An 18,768-nucleotide genomic window follows, 5' to 3' on the forward strand; every position below is an offset into this window, starting at 1 on the left:
ATGTCGGGGAGAATGGTGAAGGTGGGCCAGGGTGCTGACGGGCCTTCCCTGCCAGGTCGCCCTGGAGACTGAGGATGGACGTGTCTTGTGGGGCCCGCGGCCTGTGCTTGTGCATGTGAAGGATGAGAATGACCAGGTGCCCCACTTCTCTCAGTCCATCTACAGAGTTCAGCTGAGCCAGGGCACCAGGCCCGGTGAGTGCTCAGGGCCACCAGCGAGCGACAGGTCAGGTGGGCCCTGAGGAGAGAACAGAGAGTAAAGGGATGGCTGACCATCAGCATAAGGACAGGGCGGCCAGGGTCCAAGCTGCCCCCTCCCACTTCTGTCCCATCTCGTTTCCCCCACCCCACTGAGAGTCCTCCAGTCCCATCCACTCTTGGCCTCAGTTTGCTCCCCTGCAAACTGAGTACTGAGTCCCCTCAGTACTCCCTGTCCTCCTTTCTAATCTGTGGCTCACCTCCAGCGTCCCGATATGATGACGGATATGGAAGGAAGTACCAGGGAGAGATGGGGGAGGCATGGGAAATTCTCCCCACCCCCTGCACCCCTTAAGGTTTGCCCTCTCCACACACGCCAGGCATCCCCTTCCTATTCCTTGAGGCTTTGGATGAGGATGAGCCAGGCACAGCCAACTCAGATCTCCGATTCTACATCCTGAACCAGGCCCCAGCCCAGCCTTCCCCAGACATGTTCCAGCTGGAGCCTCGGCTGGGGGCTCTGGCCCTCAGCCCTGAGGGTGAGCCTAAGCTGGGTGTGATGAGGGGGGAGGGTCAGGGAAAGGTGGGGAAGGCGGCATGTGAGCTGTAATAGTAGGATAGGTTGAAGCTTGAGAGATGAAGAAGAAAGAGTATTCTAGGTGGAGAGCGGCAAGGCAAAAGGCTTGAACCATTCATGGAGAGAAAAAATGGTATGAACGGAATAGCCTCAGCCCTACACTCTGGACACCCAAGCCTAAGGGTCAAGGATAGGAGAGTCCTGAGGGGTTGTAGCCTAGGATGTTGCCGGGACACCTTTGGACTGATTGTAAGGGAGAGCTGGACCTGGGAGTTCAGACCAGAGGCACAGGATGGAGATGGAAAGCAAAGCTAACCATACACCTACCAGCCAGTCACCCATTCACCCATCTACCACCCAACCCCATACGCAGCCCATCTATTCAAATACCTACCCAAACTAACCCATCCACACACCCAACTCCCCATCCATTTACCTAGTCAACCATCCATTCATCCAGCTGGTCATCTACTCATCTCCCCATCCACCCATGGACCCCTCCCCTCATCCTAGTCATCCAGTCCATCAGCCATTCATTGTGTGGATAGCTATAGAAATGACTTTGCAAACTTTCAAGTCCTGCTTGGGCCTCACTCTGGTGCTAAAAGCACTTCTTGCCCTTGGGCCCAGAGGGCATCCTAACCACCTGCCATATGCTTGGCTTTGTGTTTGTTACCTCGCTGAGAAGGATGCCCTGGACTCCTGCCAGCTGACCACCCTGCCCCTTCTAGGAAGCACCAGCCTAGACCAGGCTGAAGAAGGATCCTACCAGCTATTGGTACAGGTCAAGGACATGGGTGACCAGGCTTCAGGCCACCAGGCCACAGCCACTGTAGATGTCTCCATAGTAGAGAACACCTGGGTGCCCCTAGATCCTGTCCACCTGGCAGAGAATCTCCAAGTTCCATACCCACACCACATGGCCCAGGTAAGTGAGTGGCTGTCAGTGGTTAAAGTAGTCCCGTGGCTGGTACAGCTGGGACTGAGTCTCAAGATTTGGGGGGGGGGGGGGGTCTGAGGCCCAACCTGACCCCTGCTCCTCCCCTACTTATGTCCCTCCCTCTACTGTCCCCATCAGTTCCCATCATGGAGTACAGTGTCCAAGGCCCTGGGACCAGGCCCATAGCCCCTCACCTGCTCTCCTCTGGCCAGCGTGGCTTGGGCCCTGACCTGCCCCTGCCCCAGGCTTCCCTAGGGAGAACAGCTGCCACCTCCCTGCTGCCATGGGGATTGTCACCTGGGCTTGGAATGTCTCAGACCTCCTCGAGGAATGCCCTGGGGGCAGGCCCGGCCCAAGAGGGCAGAGAATAACACAACCTGGTCATTCAGGCACTTTGGCCAGGGACCAGACTTGGACCAGAGCCACCAGGGACTTGCTACATCAACAAGTGTCCCAAACCAAAGGACCCTACCTGGGACCCAGGGAGGAGAGCAACTTGCCTGAGGTCCCACAGCAGCAGGGACCCAGGCTCCCCACCCAGGAAGAGTTGAGGCAGAAGAGCTGACATGGGCTACTCCTGGCCCTCATCCCAGGGTGCCCTCATTCTGTGTCCCACTGCCAGGTACGCTGGAGTGGGGGAAATATACATTATCACCTGGAGAGCCAACCCCCTGGACCCTTTGATGTGGATGCAGAGGGGAAACTCTACGTGACCCAGGAGCTGGACCGAGAAGCCCAGGCTGAGGTGAGGTGACGGGGAAGCCAGGAGGGCAGGCTGAGGGGTGCCTGGTCACGGTCTGGTTGGCTTCTGGGGGTGTCGCATCCCCCACAGGCACTGAGGCAGTGGAAGAGCACCCAGAAGAGCTGGAACTGGCCACCAGAAGGGAACTCAGACCTGGGCCAGGCTGGAACTGCCCTTGGCCTTCATCTGAAGCCCCCCACTGCCCACTTCAGTACCTGCTTCAGGTGCAGGCTCGGAATACCCGCGGTGAGGACTACACAGAACCTCTGGAGCTGCATGTGGTAGTGATGGATGAGAACGACAACGCGCCTGTCTGCCTCCTACGTGACTCCCCAGTCAGCATTCCTGAGCTCAGCCCCCCAGGTGGGCTATGGGCCTTGTTAGGGGATGCGGGAGGGTTGAAGTCCTTATGACCCATCCCATTTTGCTCTTATCTGAGATGGGCCCCTCCTCCACACAAGCTCAGGTTCGGTCCGGCACAAAAGAGGAATGGGTGCAGGGAGGCCTCCAGACTGGCCTATGGTCCCACCCAGGTGGGTGCTGTCTTCACAGGCACCAAGGTGACTAGGCTGTTGGCAGAGGACATGGATGCCCCTGGTTCTCCCAATTCCCACATTGTGTATCAGCTGTTGAGCCCTGAGCCTGAGGAGGGAGCAGACGGAAGAGCCTTCGAGCTGGACTTCACCTCAGGCAGTGTGACACTGGGGGATGCCCCCCTCCGAGCTGGCCAGAACATCCTGCTTCAGGTGATGGCTGCTGACCGAGGAGGAGCTGAGGGCGGTAAGTGCCCGGTGGTGACCCGGGCTCTCTCCCTCTCTGGTCCTTTCCTGGTCTCTCCAACACGCCCTGTCCTGCCTCAGGCCTCAGCAGCACATGTGAGGTTGCTGTCACAATCACAGACGTCAATGACCATGCCCCCGAGTTCACCGTCTCCCAGGTAAGCAGGAACAGGGGAGGAGATCTTGGGAGGCACTGATGAGCGGCTCATGGCCTGTCCCCATCTCTCCAGATTGAGCCTGTAAGCCTCCCTGAGAATGCAGAGCCAGGGACTCTGGTAGCCACGCTCATGGCCACCGATGCTGACCTTGAGCCTGCCTTCCGCCTCATGGACTTTGCCATTGAGGCGGGGGATGTGGAGGGGACCTTCGGCCTCGATTGGGAACCAGACTCTAGTCATGTCCAACTCCGACTCCTCAAGGTAAGGGGCTGGGAAGGGGCACATATATACCCACGTGCACGCACCAGGGTGCCACCCCCTGGTCCAAACAGTGACCCAGACCCCATTGGTTCTAGAACCTCAGCTATGAGGCAGCTTCACGCCACAAGTTGGTGGTAGTGGTTCGGAGCGTGACAGAATTGGTGGGGCCAGGCCCAGGCCCTGGAGCCACAGCCACAGTGACTGTGCTGGTGGAAAAGCTGGTGCCACCCCCCAAGTTGGACCAGGAGCACTATGAGGCCAGCATTCCAGTCAGCACCCCAGCTGGCTCCCTCCTGCTGACCGTCCAACCCTCAGACCCTGGAAGCAGTCCCCTCAGGTGAGCCAGACGCCCAGCCCTTAGCTGCACTGGACCTCCTCTGCTCCCCAGGGATGACCCCCAGGGCCTCAGAGGGGACTCACATTATCTATGTTCTGGAATGTTCCTCAAACCATGGCCAATGCCAAGGTTGTGACTTGCGGGCGAGTCAGAGCTAGATGAGTTGGATAGGGCATGGAGAGGAGAGTTAGGACTCCATGCAAGTTCAGATGCTGCCTCCCATGCTGTCCTAATGGGCCCTCCCCCATCCCTCACCCAGAGTGCAGCACAAGGGCTCTTCCCTGGCCCAATCCTGTCCCTTTATGGGGTGACCTGAGACTAGTGGAGTTGAGTCAGGCCCCCCGGGCTCTGATATCTCCCCACCCCCCACAGTATCCGTGATTCAAGCCCTGTCCCTCAACAAGTCCCTAAAGCTGGGGAGAGAAACTGGCCACCCCGAGTGACAGAGAGGATGTGGAACTTGAGCAGGTCACATGGCCCTGGGGGGGTCTCTGAGTAAGACCCCATATATGGTCCCAGTGCCTCCCTGCCCCCTCTCCCCATCTTCTTTGGGCCTCAGGTTCTCCCTGGTCAATGACTCAGAGGGCTGGCTCTGCATCAAGGAGGTCTCTGGGGAGGTGCACACAGCCCGGCCCCTGCAAGGCGCCCAGCCTGGGGACATGTACACAGTGCTCGTGGAGGCCCAGTATGAAGGTATGGCCGGGCACAGTGCTCGTGGAGGCCCAGTATAAAGGTGGGGCCTCTGGGAGGGAGAGTAAGCCTCGGGCAGACAGAGAGATGGGCAGGGCTGAGCTTCCTTCCCAGGGTCCTTCCTGGCATCCACTCTGCCCCAGAGTGGATCCGAGGGCCGGGGCCAATGTCGGTCTCTGGGACGCCTGGCGTCTGCTTCCCCTCTCAGACCACGCTCCTCACTGGACACTTAAAATCCTCCAGCCCTGCCCCTTGGCCCTGGAGGGCCTCTCAGGTGTTGGCTTCAGACATAGGCTAGGAGCAGAGGCTGCGGGGCCAGGCAGGTGGAAGGAGTACTGGGGCTGTGTTTATGGCAGGCGAGGCAGGACGGGAGCCTGAGTGGGACACTGAAGCCAGGTATGGAGGACTCTGAATGGCACATTGACCGGATGAAAGGCTGGCCCTGGGGTGGGTATGGCAGGGAGGCGGGTCTCAGCTCTGGGCTGGACTGTCCTGTGGTGCACGACAGACCCAGCAGAAGTGAGCGCCCCCAAATCAGGGCATCTCCACATTGTCGGGCCCTGATACCAGTAGGTGGGGAGGGGGTGGGGCAGTGAGGGCAAGCCCGGCATCCGGAAAGGCACAGAAAGGTCTGGCAGCCGCTTGAATAGTGAAGGGGGCAAGTGCACTGTGAGCAAGAGACAGGTGCGAGGATGCTGCTGGGGATGGGGAGGAGGGGTGGAGTAGAGCAGGTGTGGCAGAGACTCAGCAGGGTGAGATCTCCACCTGGGGCTAGCTCAGCACTTCCTCTGCAGATGAGCCGGCACTGAGCACTTCTGCAACCCTCGTGATCCACTTTCTGAAGGCCCCGGCTGCCTGGGCCCCCACCCTGCACCCCGTACCCGCCCGACACCTCTGCACACCCCGCCAGGACCATGGCGTGGTTATCAGTGGACCCGGCGAGGACCCTGGCCTGGCCGGGGGGCCTGGCCCCTACAGCTTTGCCCTGGGCCCCCACCCTACGGTACAGCGGGATTGGCACCTCCAGGCTCTCAACGGTGTGTGGTGGGGAAATGCGGGACACTGTGGCCAAGGCGGGAGGCAGTGGGGCTCTCGGAAGTGAGATGGGGCTGGGCCTCGGGTCTGTCCAGGCTGGGGCTCTGGTCATTGCTCACGGTCCCACAGGTTCCCATGCCTACCTCACCCTGGCCCTGCACTGGGTGGAGCCACGTGAGCACGCAGTGCCCGTAGTCGTCAGCCACAATGCCCGGACGTGGCAGCTCCGGATCCGAGGTGAGGCCAGGGCACTGTGTGCCTGCAGTTCCCCAGGGAGCCGCTGCCGTGCAGGGGGAGGGGTGGGGACACGCGCCCGCAGGGTCACGGGGGCTACAGATGCGCGTGCGTGCCTGCGTATGCGTGGCCAGGCACACAGATGCCTGCGCCCAGAGGCACGCACAGAGAGGAGTGCCGCACGCACGTAAATACACACGTCTGCCCCAACGTGTGTATTAGCCGGCTGCGCTGGAGCCTCCCAGCGGCTCGAGAGCCCTCCCCCACCGCCTGCACCTTCCTCCCCTGCCCCCTGTCCCCCCAGTGATTGTGTGTCGCTGCAACGTGGAGGGGCAGTGCATGCGCAAGGTGGGCCGCATGAAGGGCATGCCCACGAAGCTGTCGGCAGTGGGCATCCTCGTGGGCACCTTGATGGCGATAGGTAATGGATGTTGGGCTCTTGAGTGGGGGAGGGTGAAGGATGGTTGGAGTGCTAGTCTCCAGGTGCACAGTGCCCTATCCCACGGTGTTCCCCAGGGCTGGAGAAGGAACCCCACAACTCTCCTAGTCATCATGCTCCTGCTTCGTACTATCCTACTCGTCATCATCATCACTGATGACAGTATTTACTGTTACATTATTATACGTTGACTGTGTAATATAGGACTGTCACATTGAATCCCCCCCACAACCTTGTGAGGTAGACTGTGGCATCTCCCTATTTTCCAGATGAGGTCCCTGAGGCTCAGAGAGGTTAAGTGACTTGTCTAAGGTCACACAGCCAGAATGTGGCAGAGCCCAGGTCTTTCCAGCCTAATCCCTTTAGTCCAAGCCTCCCTCTTTATCCCCTTGATTTCTTTGGCCCTCTAGATTTTTCCCTGGCTGTTTTTTGTTGTTGTTGTTAGTTCTAGCACAATGCTACCATGTGCCTTTTTGTCAGAGTCCATGGGAACAGCTCACTGTTTCCCAGATGACTAGCATTGAACCGTTCCCCAGAGAAGGGGGCTTTGGAGGCTGGGGTGTTCTGGACAGCTGCAGGCCAAACAGTCAGGCTTCTTCTGGCCCCAGGACCACAGTCATACTCACCCGGCGTTGCGGATGCTGTCTAGGAAACCTTGTTTCCTTATTAAATCAATACCAATAGCAGGGTGGTGGACAAGTCCCATGGTTCCTTCTGAGAGCTGATCCATCCCTCTTGGGCCCCTCAGGCATCTTCCTCATCCTCATCTTCACTCACTTGACCCTGGCGAGAAAGAAGGACCTAAATCAGCCAGTGGACAGCATGCCCCTGAAGGCGGCGGTTTGAATGGTCCAGGCAGCCCCAGCTGGGAGCTTGGCCTCTAACTCCATCTGAGTCCCCTGGGAGAGGGCCCAGCACTGCCGATCGCCGGGAGCTAGGACAGAGTAGGAGCCCCTTCACCTGCCCTCGGGTGGAGTCAACATCACCAGACAAGTCTGTAGAGCCTGAACACTGACTTCATGGGCTGCCCGTGGGAATACTCCAAATGGGCCACGTTTGTCCACCAATAAAGCCTCGGAGAGCAGGGCGTGGGCTGTGCCTGCATCTCAGAGTCCTGTGCGTGTGTGCATTACCCATGTCCTCCTTCATTCCTTTCCCATCTCCTGCTGTGCAGAAAGGGCCTAGGGGCTTGAGGGACAAGCCTGGGTCCCCTACGAAGGAGGGACATGGGGGCATCACGTCGGTTCTTGGTGAGAACTTGAGGTTGGAGCAGGGTGGGTCATTTCTATGGGCATTTGGAGACCACGGCTGCAGACCCTGGGTGGGTCCACTCTGACTAGGTGACGGTTGAGGAGGGTGTCCTTTCGAGTGCATTCTCATTTCCAGGACATTTTTGCTAGGGGAGGGCACCTGTGAGTCTATGTCCTGTGCTTACGTGCGCACCACTGCTCTATCTGTGAGTCACCTGCACATGGCTGAGCAGAGGTCCCATAGTCTTAAGAGGGGTCTGCACAGGAATCGTGAGGGTCTAATAGGGCTGGAACAGGACAGGTGAGGTTGGGGATGGGTCCCCTTGCCCTAGCATAGGCCCTAGCACACTTCCGGGTTTCATATACAGGATGGTGAGTGCATGGGGGGTGGGGTCTACAGAAAGTCAGAGAAAGGGAATCACTCAGACAGACAGGAACCCCCATGGCTCACCCTGGAGCTGCCCCTGCCCCGAGTGAACCCCTTCCCCTGACCCAAGATTAAGCCATGGCCCTGGTGCCCTGCTGAGCCCTGACCACACCTCCAGGCCGACCTCCAATCCCTGACCCTTGACTGACCCCAGACGCATGCTGATCCTCCATGCACCCATCCCAACCGTCTCTAGGGAGCCAGGGTGGGACTTGCTGTCCCAGGCACTTTGAACTGATGATGGTAAATCACGGGGAAGGGAGAAAAACAACCTCTGTGCGGCCCAGGCCCTATTTTTAGGAGATAATCTCTCCGCTCCTGGCAGATTCTGTGGGATGGGGGCCAAGCTCAACCAAGAGAGATGGGGTGGGCATCCTGGCTGGCCTGAAGAGTCTGAGAGACTCACAGAGGATCCCCAGCCCCGGGCTGAACTCTGAGGCCAGTCCCGCCATCCTGGGCCCAGCACACACACACACACACACACACACACACACACACACACAACGTGAGGTTCTGTGGACTACTGCAGTCCAAGCAGAGCTTCCTGTCCCTCTCCCAAGATCCTCTACTCAGCCTGCATCCACTTAGAAATCTCCAGGGTGCAAAGCTCTTCAAAGGTGGCATCTCATCTAATCTTCCCACCAAACTGTGAGGGCAGGATTACTGGCCCCGTTTGCCAGTGAGTTTCTTGAAGTTCAGAGAGATTAAGGGCTGCAGCTGGGAGTCTTGGAAGCAGACAAGGTGGGACTGTCTGGCCAAGGTTAGAATTACTTCTCCCCAAGTGTCCACAGCCTTCAGCGGCCTCGGCTCCCATGAGATCCCTGAGAAGGGCCTTAGATCGTCAGGCCAGCTCCTTCTTGTAAAATTGGGAAAGTGAATCACAAAGAGGTGAAGGGACCTTCCCAAGTCCAGCCAGCCGGTGGGATGTAGCACCTGAGCTGGGACCCTGGTCATCACCCCACTCTCTGGGTCTTTATTCTGGATGGATGGATAGGTAGATGGGTAGGTGGGTGAATGAGTGAATGAGTGGATGGGAGGGCAGGTTGGTGGATTGTAAATGGGTAAATGGGTGGATAGGTGGATGGGTTGGTAAGCAGATCGGTGGGGTACCAACAAAGGAAAGAGTGGATGTTGACAGGGCAAATTAAGGCACCTGCCCCAGTTTGAGGGCTTTTTTTCTTTGGCCTCCAGGCCCCAGGCCCCAGGCCACCCTCCGATGGTGTCAGTTCTGGCGCTGACCCTAAGGTACATAATCCCCAGGGACACAGGCTCACTTTCCCTGAGTCTGTGGACATAAGCCTCTCCATGATCCACAGCCTATTCTATAGAGGAAAGTGAGGGTCAGAGAGGGGGCATGGCTCCTCCTGGGTCCCAGAGGGAGAGAAACACAGAGACAGCACTGGTTTGTGGACCTGGCCATGGCTCAGTGAGTGCTAGTAGAGATTTCACTGAGGAGGCAGGCTTCATTCTGCAGGCAGGGCCTAGCTGCTAAGGCAAGGTGAGGAATAACTGGTGGCTCAGTGTGGATCCACGCTCTGCCTCATCTTTGCGGTGTGTTCCCAGGTGAATCACTTCACCTCTCTGAGCCTTGGTTTACTTGTTAATAAAATGGGCCTCACTACAGTGAAGTTGTTGAGAGGACTACATGAGATGATCCCCACAAAATGTGTTTAGCACAGCTCTGGGCACACAGCGGGAGTTGAGTACACGTGGCTTTCCCGGGTGCACAGACTGTTGGGGTACCCACTGCAGACGCCTATAGCCACCTACTCCCACATTCCCCTGGGCCCCATGAGGCCCAGGTGTTCGGGAGGGAGTATGAAGGGGAGCCCCAACTCTAGCCCCCACATGGCCCTGTTGGGTGACCCTGGGCAAGACACCCCCTCTGGCCTTGGCTCCTTGCCAGCTCTAAAGCTCTCTCTGGGGGGTTGTTGAGGGGTCTCACAGGGTTCAGACTGGTCTGGAGCTTCAGGGAGTCACAGGGTCTGCCCCAGTGGGGAGCTCATGCTCCCCCCTCCCAGGCCCCTTTCAGAGGCACTGGGCCAGATCAAAGGGACCCAGCACTGAGGATTGGGAGGCGGGCTTGGAAAGAATGTAAACATGAGGATATTTTTAAACTTTTTCCAGCCCCAGAGATTAGGGCTCTCGAAGGGAGAGGCCCAGAGGTCGGTCTGGCCCTCACTCACAAAGAAACAGTCTGGGGACCTCCATCTCAACCGTACCTACCTGTACCCACCCCAGGACTCTAGCTTGGGCCTCAGGGAGGTTCTTCCTCTGATCACACCTCCAGAGGTCCTGCTGCTGTGGGATCACGTGTTTCTAATGAGAGGACCTAAGAGATGTGGGAGGACCCAAAGGATTTCAAGGGTTATGGGGGCCTACCTGGCAGGGCTAGTGTTGAGAGACTGAGCTTGTAGACCCCTTGGCCACCCTGTCACTCCATCAGGCGCACACACATGCATGTGTGTGTGTGTGTTGTGTGTATGTGTGTGTTTGTGGGTGTGTAAGTTCATATTAAAGTCTGGTCTGCAGGGAGTCACAGTGTGTGAGTGTGCCAGGAACTCACCCCAGCCCCTCCCTTCCTCCCCTGCCCTAGCATCCCTAGCATCCCTCTCCCCAAGACCACTTGGATCAGTGGCGTTTGGTGGGGAGTGAAGCTGACAGGAGGTAGCTCGAAGGGAAGATGAGGAGGGCAAGGGGGCTGGGAGCAGAGGGCTGAGGAAGCTGGGGGCCGGGGCCGGGTCTGAGCCACGCAGTGAGTCAGGCTGTGGGAGCTTCAGGGGCCACTGACGTGGTGGTGGGGGCGGGAGAGGGTTGCTTCCCCCCCAGGTATCGCAGTGACTCAGGAACTTGGACACAAAGCTCCCTCCATCTCCCCACTCTGGGTGTCACGGTGACGCTCACCCTGGGTCCTATGGCAACAGCCTCTTCCTCTGAGTGATGCCGCCACCCTCACACGCTCGTGCGACAGAGTGGAGCACCCACAGGAGTGTCACAGGGAGCCACTCAGTCGCAACATGCCGCCCTACCTTGTGATCATATCCCAGGGACTCCCACAGCCTTACCCTGTCCACATCCCCGCTGTTTGGGAAGTCAAAGGGGCAGAGTTCGCGGGAGTATTTGATAGGCAGGCCCGGCTGTGGTTACCAGGACAATGAGGGGCTCCAGCCCCAGGAGAGGCCTTGCTGGATGTTTGCCAGGCTTTAGGGGGCCGCTGTGCCACCTCGTCCTGCTTCTGGACCCAGAAAGGGACAAGTGAGCAGCTCCAGGTCACACGGCTCCTCGGTGGAGGGCAGGCTTCAGGACAGGCCTCAACAAGGTGGCGTGCTACCTTCCAGAGCCCATCCACTGAGGCAGCAGAGGCAGAGGACCAGGCCTGGTGCTATCTCCTAAGATGCTGTGGGACTTCAGGCCCAGGATGGTGCGGGAGCCGGATGGGGCGGAACTGCCAGCGCAGGGGGCCTGGTACTTGCCTGAAGATGTCGCTGTGTTGTCCCCGTGTGCATGCCCAGTCGCAGGGGCTGTTGCTATTCTTACCTACTTAGCGGTGGCCGCAGGGTCAAAGATAGTGGCTGGGTGGGAGGGAGTCATAAGCACCAGTCCCTTATCTGACACATTCTCTGGAAACTTGGCAGGGGCTGCCAGGCTTTGGGGGCCTGGGTAGGGGGCAATGAGATGGTCACATGGACTGGATGGGGGGATGGGCTCACTTGGGACAAGGCTTGCGGCATCTGTCTCTCCCACAGCCAGGCAAGGTCCCATCAGAAGTGGGACTTCCAGTGGGACTTCCTATGACCCGCAGGTCATCCTCAGCTTCCTACCCAGTCCCAACCATAATACATGACCCTGGAGTTTCTGATGCCCCGGAAGACAATGTGTTGGGTTCCCCGGTGAGGCCCGTAGGCGGGGGCTGCCTCTAGGGGGAGAGCACTGTATCGTGAGCCGCAGAAGCCCAGTTGGCCACGGTCCTGCCCACGTCTAGGCTGTGTGACTTTGTGCAAGTTGCTTCCCCTCTCTGAGATTCAGTTTCCTCATCCCTTTCCTAAGCTCTTGTAAGAATGACAAAGTCCAGTCGGTAGGAATTCGGGCCGAGGGCTGCGGATGTGTGTGCGCGCACGGACGCTAGGGTGGGCCGCCAGGATGGGGAGAGAGAGGCACACAGGTTCTCCACCCTGGAGACTCCCGCCTCATGGATTTTCCATTGGCACGTCGGCACCCTCTCCCCCAAAATAGGCCCTAAGAGCCGTGTGCGACAGAGCCCAGACTGAGGGGACTTTTTTTAGCAGCCCTTTGATTGTCAGCTCTCAAACGGCCACTATTTCAAGCCCCAACGCCTGTAGGAGTAGGGCCAAGTGGGGGCTGGGGTCAGTTCAGTGGGCCTGGCTGGTTCCTGGAAGGCCGCCCCTGGGGGCCAGCCCCGCCCTCTGACACCCAGCATTGCCTACGGGGGGAGCACAGCATGCCCTGTGTATTGGGCTGAGGGCTTGTCCGTCCACCTCCAGGGAAGCTGCAGACCTGGCAAAAACCAACCTCATTTATAGAGCTCACCCCGAAGGCCACTGGCTACCGCGGCCAAGAGAAGAGCACATTGTGGGGATTAACTTAGATAATAAGAGCAAAGCCCTTACTTAGCGTAGGGGTTGGCACATCCCTGGCCCTCAGAAAATGAGAATAGCTACTATTATTTATGTTGTCATTACAGCTACAGTCATTCTTGGTTTTGCTGTTACAGTAACATTTTTTATCAGGTTTCCTTCCAGTCTTTTTATTTAAAATGTATTTATGTTTCTGAGTTCGGGTAATAATACTCCTCCCTCCACACAACTGGTTTCTGCAGAAAGGAACCCCTCTGACTCGGTTGGGGTGTTCCTCTCTGCATTCTGGACCCCTGAGACCGTTTCAGAATGTCTGTGGTATGTCCACAGCCTCTGTCATCTCAAATGCCATCAACCCCTGCCCTCATAGGGTTTCAGGGCCCCAGACACGGAAAGTCTAGTTCTAGATACTGGATCCCCAGATGGCTCCTGCACCTGGGTTCTAGAACCCTCCAGTTGGAACCTAAGGAAATGGGCTTGTTTCCACAGTTAGAAGTGAGGAAGAATTTTCTAGCTGTTCAGATGCAGAAGATTTGGCAATGGGTCACGAGGAGAAATGAAGATGCTCTCGGCCTTCTGATCATAGTTTGTGGGGGGGGGGGGCAGTGATGGGGTGGGCTGCCAAGAAGAAGGGAAGAGGAGATGGGGTAGAAAGCCAGATTCTGGGAAGTGGCTGGGAAGGGAGAGAAAGGGAGAGTGGCTAAGCAGGCTTCCACTTCCCTTCTGGGGTCATTTCTCAGCAGGGCAGCAAGGTCAGCTGGGACTGGGGGTCACATGTTCCACCCTTGCCCCAAGTGGTTACTGCACAAGGTGAGACTTCCTCGTTACCCGAAGCACAGAAATAGGTCCCAGGTGATGGCCAGTGATCCGTGCCCAGAACTGCCAGGGTTATTCTGAGAGTGGCAGGCACAGAGCCAGGCCAGGCTTGCTGAAACGGGACCGAGCTGGAAGTGGCATCCTTGGCCTGAGGGCTCACCCTGCCCTTTCAGGAATCCTGAAAGGGGTGTGGGGACTGGAGCCATATGCAGGCCAACCCTCAAGAGGTGGGCTTCGAATCCTGACTAGGCCAGGGGATCTTGGACAAGCCACTTAGCATCTCCGAGCATCAGCGTCCTTCTCAAATGATAAGGACCTTGATCTCTGCCTCTCAGATAGTTGAGAGAATTCTGTGAAGCTGACAGATGGTGCTAAATTGATGTGGGCATCTCCATTTCAGCTGTCCCAGAGCGCAAGCCCAGGGGTCCAGAGAAGGCAAGGGCCTTGTCTGCATAGCCCACTGGCTAACGGGCCTCTTACCCACCAATCTGAAGGAGTCAGAGTCAGGCACAAAAGCACGTTTCTGGAAGGGCTTGTGGGGATTTTCCAGGAAAAACTCCATCCAACTGGAGAATTCCATTCCCAGCCCTGCTGCCCAGGGCTCAGGGTAAGGAGGGGATGCTCTGGCTTATTCTGGTTCTGTCCAACTCCCACTCCTCGCCCACAAAGCCCAGGTCAGGGTGCCTCAAACCATAATCTTCTGCTATTTGCCTGAGGCCCCAAGGTCCCACTCAAGGGTCCTCCCCCGACCCCTCATCCCTTCCAGGGGCTCTCCCCTTCCTTCATCCAACGTGTCCTAGCATTTTCCCTGGAGCCAGTCCCTGCCTTCAGGGTCAGCCCCGATGGACATGGACGAGCCGGCCTGGGGGCCGCTGACTAGGGGAGAGATGGCCCTTGACCTGGCTCAGGGGGTGGGAGTTGACAAAGGCAGCCGGAGTAGGGAAGGCTAGCCAGGCTGGGACAACTGCCAGGAAAATCTCAGAGGACTGGGACATGCTGTAACATACTGTGACATTTCCGTGAGGCTGGAGCACAGGTTTGAGGGAGTCCGATGGGCACTGTAGTCAAGGGTGGGAATTGAACTGAACCCAGTTATTTGTTGAGCTGGAATTGGAACCCAGTTGCTTCCCCAGCCCAGACCTCTTTCTTCTCAGCTACCCCCACCAGGGTTTTCCCTGCATTTGGCCAGGGTGGGGTCCTCTTGGTGGGGAGGGCCAGGCTGGCAAATAGGAATCTCAAGACATAACATGCAGGGTATCACAGCTGGGCCCAGGGGGACCTGGCTCACTTTGCCACAATGTAGCCACCCTCTGGGATATTCCTGCACCCACAAAATGTACTTTCTGCCCATAAAGTTCCCCGGTGGTGATAAGACATTGAGCTCTGCTGAGAGCAAAGCTTTTGTAGGGTCCCAGCAGGGCCCTGGGCACCCCCAGGCCCACTCTGTCATTTTATCTCAACTTCAGCCTAGCACCTGTCCCCTATCCAGCTTCAGCCACCATCTCCTCCCCTGGGGAGGGGAACAGGGCTCCCTTCCACCCTGCAGGCTGGCGCCAAAGTTTATGAGCCAGTGCAGAAGCCTCTGAGAGCCAAACGGGTGGAAAAAGTTACCCGGTTCTAAATCAGCCAGCCTCTGGGTGATCTCATCCCCTTCCCAATATAGTCACAGTCCCCTCCTCCACTGCCAGCCCCTGGCCCGTGGGCTAAGTCACGAGGGAGCTGCTGGAGGGGCATGTGTGAGGGCTGGGGGTGGGGGGAGGGAAGGATTTCAACTTAGGGTCACACTGTACATTCTGTTTCATAATGTGATTTCCCACCCCACCCCCCACTTACAGTATTTCCATTTAGCAATTTCCCGTCTAATAATAACGATCTTCCACCATCACTTCTTTTCACTGTCTCTTTAAAGTCCACCCGACTTTGCACCAGAATCTCTTTGTCCAGTATATTGAGCAAGGCCATGTCAGCGGTGTCCACTTTCTCTTTCTTACCAGCACCAGGGCCATGGCCATATTTGTTCAGCCCCCTTTCTGCAGTTGCCTGGTCCGCTCTCTCTGATACATTCGGACAGGTGCTGGGCAGGAGAGCAGGTTTCACTGTATGGCTGAATAGTTCTGGGCTCTCCCCCAAGCCAGAGGTGACAAGCCTAGGGCAGGGAGGGGGATCAGAGACCAGTCCAGGGCCCCGAGGTCAGGAGAAGCAGGGCAGGCTGTGATCTTCTGCTCCCTCCTACCTGCTTGAGGCAAGCAACTCCTCCCCCAGTTTCCACCTGCTCTTGCCCTCCCATCCCCACAGGCCAGGCTGACTGGAGACACAAGTAAATGCCATACACAGAGTGTCCTCTGTCGCAGGCACACAGCCCCACTGCAGGCAGAAGCAGAGGCCCAGCCTCAGGGCGGGACCCCTCACAGTCCGTCCAAGTCACATCTTGCCAAATGTCCCTCCAGCTTCTGCTAGAATGCTTCCACAGACACACAGCTCCCTCCTTCCTGCCAGGCTTTAATTTAAGGGAGCAGAGAGGGCATGTTTGTTTGCTTTTTTTAATCACGTGAATTCAACAGAATCGCATGATTCAACAGATCACATGAAAGCGAAGAGGAAGTTTTGAAGTCAGATACCAGGGTTCAAAACTCAGCTCCACATTTACTAGTTTTGAGATCTTGAGCACATCAGTTCACTTTTCCGGGCTCAGTTTCACCATCTGTAAAATGGGTTCATGATACTCACTTCATATGGTTGTGAGATTTACTATGAAGGATTGGTTCATGTGCTTATAGAGGCTGAGAAGTCCCATGCTCTGCTCTCTGCAAGCTGGAGGCCAAGAAAGGCAGCGGTGTGGGTCCAGTGCAAAGCTGAAGGCCTAAGAACCACCGGAGCCAATGGTATAAGTTCCAGTCAGAGTCCATAGGCCCGAGAACCAGGAGCACCAGATGTCCCAGAGCAGAAGATGAATGTCCCAGCTCAACGGACCGCACATTTTTCCCTTCCCTGGTCTCTTTGCTCTATTCCAGTCCTGGGCTAATGCCCACCCACTTCTGTGCTCAGTGTACTGTTTCCAATGCTAATCTCTTCCGGAAACAGCCTCACAGACACACCCAGAAATAATATTTTACCAGCTTTCTGGGCATCCCTTAGCCCAGTCAGGTTAACAGAAAATTAACCATCACAACCGTCAGTCAGATTGACCACTTATCAAGACCTTGCTGCACACGAATGTCAATCCCCAGTGTCACAGTTGCTAAGTTGAGCCCAGATTCAAGAGGAGGAGAATTAGACCCCACAGCTTGATGGGAGGAGTGGCAAAGAATCTGTGATCATCCTTCAAATCACAACAAGGATCAAAAGGTGGAGGGTTCCAGGCTCCCTCCCAGAGGTGACCAGGGAGGCACCCTGACTAATGGAAGAGGTGACCTCAGCTTGTGGAGGAAAGACCTCCTTCTCTTCTCTCACTTCTTTCTTCCTGTGTCATACCTGTTGGAGGAAGCTGGGGGGGGAGGATTCTGAGCTTTCTCCCAAGGGTGAGGGGGAGCCTGGAAGGTTTGGAGCAGATGAGTGATACATAATATTCAAGTCCAACCAGGATCACTCTGGCTGCTGTGTGCTGGGTGGAGGTGACTGGAGGGGGCAGCAGTTGTTTGGGGGTGAGGGTGGGGGTAAAGGTGGTTTGGACCACTCGTGGGGCTGGGACAGGGGATGGGGCAGGAGGAACAGACTCCAGAGCTGGGCGGCTGTCTGTGGGGCCCGGCTGCAGGGAGCAGGAAGAGGAGGTGGGAAGGGTTCAGAGGTGTGGGGCAGTCCACCGAGGGGAGCACCCACACTGGGGGAGATTGGAAAAGGTGGCAAGCGATCCCCCACCACCTATAGCCCACCACCTGGCTCTGCAGTCTTGGGGTTTCAGCAGCCCTGTTCCCTCAAACAGGGCTAAGTGATCGCAGGACAGGGTCCTTCTCCCACCCTACACTCATTCCGGGTCTGGTGAGGCTCCCTGAAGGGTGTCCCAGGCTGCAGTCCCAGGGAGCCCCTGCTCCGGCAGGGCTGTGCCTCAGGGTCTCATCTCTGGAATACTGTCCTCCCAGTCGCTCCAGCTGTGGCCGGCACCAATACGGCCAGATGGTGACATCTAGAGGCAGCCTCCTGTCTCACAGTGCTTCTGGGCAGAATCCCACAGCCTGCACGGGTGGTGCCAGCCGAGGGCTCCCCATTGGTGTTCCGGTGGTGCCATCCTCAGGACTGAGTGACCAACCACCATGCAGAGCTCAGGAAAGACCCGACTCCTCCGTCCCTCCATGCCAAAGCCCAGTTTGGAGTCAGCAAAGCCCCTGGAGCCCCAAGTGAACCCATGGATACTCTTCCCTCCCACAACCAAGGAACTGTGGGCTCCGTGACATTCCCATCCCCCTACCCGCTGCGCCACTTTATCTCAGAGGAAGGGTCTTCCCAGCCGCTCAGCCAACCTCTTCTCACAGAGCCAGCCCTTCACCTCCACCTCACCATCCAGGCCCATCCTGTGTCCTGAGTCCCACGGGAGAATCTCTCACCTCTCCTTAGCGATGCTTTTTAAATCACTTGTGCATTTCCATCTCTCCACACCCATGGGTTTTCTGGTACCAGACACTCCTCGCCCCCTTTCCTCACACCTCTTCACACCACTGCTCACGGTTTTCCTACTACTCCTCTGACCTCTCTTTGGCTGATCCCTCTTCCTCTGCTCCTCCCTAAATCATCCATCCCTCTGTCCATCCCCACCTCCTTCCTCATTCATTCTACAATCAGCAGGGCAGGGGGCCAGGCCTGATGTTACAGCGGTGGAGTGGGGAGGAGAAAAACAAGGACAAATGCCCCAAAGCACCTGGTTGCAACCTGCCAGGGAAGTGAAGAGATGGGGGTGGGATCTGCGGGGCTGCCCCCCACCTCCATGCTGCTGAGGAGCAAGCCACGCCCACAGCCCTTTCTGCGCTCCCTGCCTGGCGGCGCTCACTTTCCTATCCGCAGAGACCACCCGAAGGGATCCCCTTGCCCACCCAGCCACATTTGGCTACCTCCCCTCTCAGCCCTCACTGCACTCTCATCCCTACTTCCATAAAGACCCACTGGACCGGACCCACCCCTGTGCTTCACTCCTCTTGCTCCTTTCCCTGCTCTGTGTGGCCCATCCCCGTCGCCACTTTGCCCAGTGTCACGCCTCTCAGCCTCCCACTGGGAGGGGCCATCCCCGGCGCCTGGACCTGGGGCACACGAGGTTTGTGCAGGGTGGACTGGACAGAGAGCGGTTGGTGACAGACATTCTTTTT

General features: G+C 57.4%; 1 protein-coding gene across 1 annotated transcript in view; it reads left to right on the forward strand.

The window, feature by feature from the left end:
* The window catches only part of CDH16 (cadherin 16), a 34,707-nt gene that overhangs the window by 12,699 nt on the left and 3,240 nt on the right, over positions 1-18,768 (forward strand). The window contains exons 5-18 of the mRNA XM_064581571.1: positions 56-194; positions 578-736; positions 1,506-1,702; positions 2,337-2,459; positions 2,669-2,819; positions 3,009-3,236; positions 3,317-3,393; positions 3,466-3,654; positions 3,750-3,991; positions 4,551-4,684; positions 5,476-5,718; positions 5,846-5,953; positions 6,255-6,371; positions 7,138-7,639. Of these exons, the coding sequence (XP_064437641.1) occupies positions 56-194; positions 578-736; positions 1,506-1,702; positions 2,337-2,459; positions 2,669-2,819; positions 3,009-3,236; positions 3,317-3,393; positions 3,466-3,654; positions 3,750-3,991; positions 4,551-4,684; positions 5,476-5,718; positions 5,846-5,953; positions 6,255-6,371; positions 7,138-7,235 (2,205 nt within the window). The 3' untranslated portion in view covers positions 7,236-7,639. The remainder of the gene's footprint in view (positions 1-55; positions 195-577; positions 737-1,505; positions 1,703-2,336; positions 2,460-2,668; positions 2,820-3,008; positions 3,237-3,316; positions 3,394-3,465; positions 3,655-3,749; positions 3,992-4,550; positions 4,685-5,475; positions 5,719-5,845; positions 5,954-6,254; positions 6,372-7,137; positions 7,640-18,768) is intronic.

This window comes from Mirounga angustirostris, unplaced genomic scaffold (assembly GCF_029215605.1).
Source record: "Mirounga angustirostris isolate CCGP_5_RB_7025 unplaced genomic scaffold, mMirAng1.0.hap1 SCAF_16, whole genome shotgun sequence".
In the NCBI taxonomy this organism is placed as follows: Eukaryota; Metazoa; Chordata; class Mammalia; order Carnivora; family Phocidae; genus Mirounga; species Mirounga angustirostris.